A 5,297-nucleotide genomic window follows, 5' to 3' on the forward strand; every position below is an offset into this window, starting at 1 on the left:
TTCAGATGCTATAGCTTTGGTGAGACTTACAGCTTTTCAGCAGCTACTGCAGAAACTATTTTCCAATTTAAGACTCAGCATAATCATAATTTGATACTTAATGACCTCTGGAATTCACTGAGTACAGGGACATTTAACATGTTTACCTTAATTTAAAATATTATGATAGAAAACATTATTATGATTATAAGTAATCTTTAACAAGTACTATCGCTACAAGACAATCCTGTGTAACAAAACATAATTTCTAAATTATCAGTAGATACAGTTTTAACATGATTGCTAATGTATATTACTATAGCATCAGGGGTTAAATGGGGCCTGATGAGGTTCGCATATCTTAAACAATATGTTTATTTATACACTTTTCTCAGTCTTAATAATTCAAACAATGAATAAAACATGTTGTATTCATAGCTATAGGGAACATAGACCTAAATGAGGTGATATATGAACTTGCAAACGTCAGAAATCTTACTGGTTTCAGTTTTTTCTGTCAGTAGGATTCCTTAAAAGATCAGCGACCTCAGCTCAACAGAAGGCAGTGTAACTGGCGGATGGCAAGGTAGGGAGACACTTAATAAGAGAAGGTAAATAGCTCTGATGTTTCCATTTTACAAAACAATACAATTAACCTTAACACAAGATAGTTTGCGGCAGACACAGACATATGTACCCATGGCAATCCTGAAACCACAGTAAGTGTAAATTCCAATTTAATCCCTTTATAAGATACAATATATATTGATATATTGATAATGGTATTAATTGTATTTGTCTTTATACAGTATTCTGTTCTAATTCATTTAGCAGTACAGTATGTTGTCTCAAATCTCAAAGAATTTGAATAGAATCTCAAAATCAAGAACCTCTGCGATGCAATATTGCAGTCATATTTGTACTTAGATTTGAGTCATTTTCATTATAGATATATTATATCAATATTAATGTAAAATATTCCAACTTATAGCTCCAAGTTCCCAACATGTTCACAGTGAACTCTCAGTCCACTGGATAACGAGGTGTATTTGGTACATGAGCATAAAGAAACATGCTTCTGTCATAATTTACTGTTCTGGGCTCAAACATGACATATTTGCAGACAGTGTTTTCTTTAGGATCTTGATATGTTCACACAGAAAATATCTCCTAGTATCATGAGTCTATGTATTAGATCTCTGGGAATATTCATGCTTGTTTAGCATTCAGGGACATATGAATGAGACAGACACTGCGATTAATCAACTTCCTCGATGGTTGGTCCAGAGGATCCTCCACTGGTAGGAGTGCCACCAGCTCCAGGGAAGCCGCCTGGCATTTCACCGGGCATCCCACCAGCGCTCTGGTACAGCTTACTGATGATGGGGTTACACACCTTCTCCAGCTCCTGTTTCTGGTGTTCATATTCATCCTTCTCTGCAGTCTAGTGCAAAGAAATCAAATCAGATATTCTCATATTCAGTGTTCACTTTAGTTTAAACTGTTTTTCTTGCAACACAGATGGGGATAATTCAGCCCTACAAAACCCTAGAGACTACACATGAAATCACCATGTCTTTGATGAGATGCTATATGGCTTAGCAGATGTGTGAACCTACAAACTCTAAGACATTTGGAATTACAATACAATCTGCACTGCTTACCTCTTAGTAAATTATTAAAACCTGACTGATATTGGCCCTTTCGCAGAGATATCAGTATCAGAATCGGTGTATATGTTATCAGATTTGTGCTGATATGAAAACTTTTTTTCCCCAGTATATATAATGCAAAATAAATGGGTGTCATTACAACATTTATCCAGCAGAGTGCGCTGCGATTTACAATACTGTGGCAAGCAGCAAAGAGTAAGAGAGAAGAAGCAACAATGTCAACCAGAATTGGTTTACAAAGTATATGTTAAAGTATTTAACATGTTAAAGAATATTTAACTTAAATATTCTTCAATAAAGTTATTTATTTAAGAAAGCAGCCTTCTGAGTACCTCTGCAGAGTCGTATCGGTGCAAATCCACATAGAAAAATGTCTATTTTCATTCCAGCTCCAAAAATCGGCCGTCATATTGGTAATGAGTGAATTTTCCCCTCTAAAATTGGTAATGGTCTAAAGAAAATCCTGGATTGGTCAGGCTCTATAATTCATCGACTCACATGTTGAAAACATCCTGCATCTTCACTACTAACTCTGGCGTCAATCCACCTACTAGCAATTTTCATATATATTAAGATCATTAGACAGTGACTGCATCTTCAAAACAAATATGTATATATGTAGTAACCATTTTTCATCCCTTTCAACTTTCAGAGAGACATATATCTTTGTATGTATAAATCTATACCTGACCAAGGATTTATTATCTCTAAATTTTATTAGCAGACAAGATTAGACGTGCTGATATGTCAGTTAAGTCACAGGGTAAAAACAGGATATTCATGTTGTCCATATGCTTTAATGTTTTAAATAATCATCATCAATTCTCACCTGGTTCTTGTCAAGCCAGCTGATGACCTCGTTGCACTTGTCCAGAATCTTCTGCTTGTCGTCGTCACTGATCTTGCCGGCAAGCTTTTCATCCTCCACAGTGGACTTCATGTTGAAAGCATATGACTCCAGGCCATTCTTAGCAGATACCTTGTCACGCTGGACATCGTCTTCAGCCTTGTACTTCTCAGCTTCATGAACCATGCGTTCAATGTCCTCCTTACTGAGACGACCTGTCATTAAACAAGCAAGATTAGCATTTAATTATGCTTTTTGGGATAACACTGCAGCTGTATTTGAGTTAAGCAGCACTGATATACTTTTTTGTACCCTTGTCGTTGGTGATGGTGATTTTGTTCTCCTTGCCAGTACTCTTGTCTACAGCAGAGACATTAAGGATTCCATTGGCATCAATATCAAATGTCACTTCAATCTGGGGAACGCCACGAGGAGCAGGAGGGATGCCCGTGAGCTCAAACTTGCCGAGGAGGTTGTTGTCCTTTGTCATGGCACGCTCACCCTCATAAACCTGTTGTTTATACAATATGCAATGTCACTTCAGTCATTTAAACATCCCAGAAATGCACTCGATAATGATTCAGTAACAGTAACATCTGCTAGAACTATGAATTGGACAAAGAACTGAATACTGTCCACCAGGGTCCTCACCTGGATAAGCACACCAGGCTGGTTGTCGGAGTAGGTGGTGAAGGTCTGGGTCTGCTTTGTAGGAATGGTGGTGTTACGTTTGATCAGCACAGTCATGACACCTCCAGCGGTCTCAATACCCAGGGACAGAGGGGTGACATCCAGAAGCAGCAGGTCCTGCACATTCTCTGACTTGTCCCCAGAAAGGATGGCTGCCTGGACAGCTGTAAATAAGGGTGACTAGTTAGATCTTGAAAGAGACAGACCAGTTGTAATCGGGTAGATATGTTTGGTTAATAAGCTAGACACTCACCAGCTCCATAGGCCACAGCTTCATCTGGATTGATGCTCTTGTTGAGCTCCTTTCCATTGAAGAAATCCTGGAGCAGTTTCTGGATCTTGGGGATACGAGTGGAGCCACCGACCAGCACAATGTCATGAATCTGCCCTTTGTCCATCTTGGCGTCACGGAGCGACTTCTCCACGGGGTCCAAGGTGCCACGGAACAGGTCAGCATTGAGCTCCTCAAAGCGAGCCCTGGTGATTGAGGTGTAGAAGTCAACTCCCTCGTACAGGGAGTCGATTTCAATGCTGGCCTGGGTGCTGGAAGACAGGGTGCGCTTCGCCCTCTCACAAGCGGTGCGCAGACGACGGACAGCCCTCTTGTTGTCGCTGATGTCCTTCTTGTACTTGCGCTTGAACTCTGCGATGAAGTGGTTGACCATGCGGTTGTCGAAATCTTCCCCACCAAGATGGGTGTCTCCAGCCGTAGACTTGACCTCAAAGATACCATCCTCGATGGTCAAGATGGACACGTCAAAGGTGCCACCACCAAGATCAAAGATGAGCACGTTCCTTTCAGACCCAACCTGGGAAATATAGCAAATCTGAGCACAGTTGTACAGGTGCACATGGATGTAAATCATGGTACACACTATTGACCTAAATCTCACCTTCTTGTCCAAGCCATAAGCAATAGCTGCTGCAGTGGGCTCGTTAATTATTCTCAACACATTTAGACCAGAGATAGTTCCAGCATCCTTGGTTGCTTGACGTTGAGAGTCATTAAAGTATGCAGGCACTGTGATAACAGCATTTGACACAGACTGAAAGAATTGAAGAGAGAGTTTTAAGTATACTGTGGCAGTACTTTAAAAAGTGTCTCAACATTATTATTCGGAAACCTACCTTCCCAAGGTATGCTTCAGCAATCTCTTTCATTTTTGTTAGCACCATAGAAGAGATCTCTTCTGGGTAGAAGGTTTTGGTTTCACCTTTGTATTCAACCTCCACTTTGGGGCGTCCACTGTCACTGATTATATTGAATGGCCAGTGCTTCATGTCAGACTGAACTACAGGGTCCTCAAATCGTCTACCAATCAAACGTTTAGCATCTGAAATCCAAGGAAAACATTAAAAGATATAAGTTCAGATACTTAATATTTTCACATCATATTAACACACTACAATCATTCACTTAGTGATCTGGCAGTGACAGCACACGATCATTGCAATAAATACATATTTAATAACATATATTGTTTCAAAATGCTGTAAACTTACCGAAGACTGTGTTGGTGGGGTTCATGGCAACCTGATTCTTGGCTGCATCCCCGATCAGCCTCTCACTGTCTGTGAAGGCCACATAGCTGGGCGTGGTCCTGTTGCCCTGGTCATTGGCAATGATTTCAACTTTGCCATGCTGGAACACACCAACACAGGAGTAGGTGGTCCCAAGATCGATACCAACTGCTGGTCCTTTGGACATGATTGCTCTCTGAGAAAGTAAAACAACACATAGTTATTGTTATTCCAGCTGCGGGCTCTCAAAGAGAGCAGGGTTTTAATGTCTGCACATGTTGATATGTAAATCCAGTAGTTTTGGATTTAGTCATATCTTACAAGTATGATTAATGAGATACCCCCACACATTGTGTAAATGTCAGAATGCCATTTTTGTTACCTACCTATTAGGACATTTAAAGAGGACAAAATCTGCCTAATTTTTCTTCAACCCTAACTGTAATGGCCACCTTTCAGGTGACATTTATATATAGTGTTATGTAATAGAATAGCCTAGGGTCTACCACAGATCAGATCAGTTTACGGGTCAGTGTAAGGCAGCCATCTTAGACTGTAGAAACACAATATACTGTGAACCGAAACAG

The 5,297-nt window shown here is 40.2% G+C and overlaps 1 protein-coding gene across 1 annotated transcript; it reads right to left on the reverse strand.

Moving 5' to 3' along the window:
- Positions 1-2,433: 2,433 nt before the first annotated feature.
- Positions 2,434-4,912, reverse strand: LOC127364251 (heat shock cognate 70 kDa protein-like). Its single transcript, XM_051401644.1, has 7 exons — positions 4,693-4,912; positions 4,318-4,523; positions 4,083-4,235; positions 3,443-3,998; positions 3,151-3,353; positions 2,812-3,010; positions 2,434-2,714 (listed from the first exon to the last, which is right to left on the reverse strand). The coding sequence occupies exons 1-7, from the start codon at positions 4,895-4,897 to the stop codon at positions 2,449-2,451; spliced, it is 1,788 nt and encodes a 595-aa protein (XP_051257604.1). The 5' UTR covers positions 4,898-4,912; the 3' UTR covers positions 2,434-2,448.
- Between the last annotated feature and the right edge of the window lie 385 nt (positions 4,913-5,297).

Source organism: Dicentrarchus labrax, unplaced genomic scaffold (assembly GCF_905237075.1).
Source record: "Dicentrarchus labrax unplaced genomic scaffold, dlabrax2021, whole genome shotgun sequence".
Lineage (NCBI taxonomy): Eukaryota > Metazoa > Chordata > Actinopteri > Moronidae > Dicentrarchus > Dicentrarchus labrax.

Bases quoted from the DNA above. Each gene is read 5' to 3' on its own strand.
- LOC127364251 (XM_051401644.1), bottom strand. From the start codon at position 4,897: ATGTCCAAAGGACCAGCAGTTGGTATCGATCTTGGGACCACCTACTCC. The intron at 4,524-4,692 runs GTAAGTTTACAG...CTTGGATTTCAG, and splicing joins CCCCACCAACACAGTCTTCG to ATGCTAAACGTTTGATTGGT. The intron at 2,715-2,811 runs GTACAAAAAAGT...GTTTAATGACAG, and splicing joins CACCATCACCAACGACAAGG to GTCGTCTCAGTAAGGAGGAC.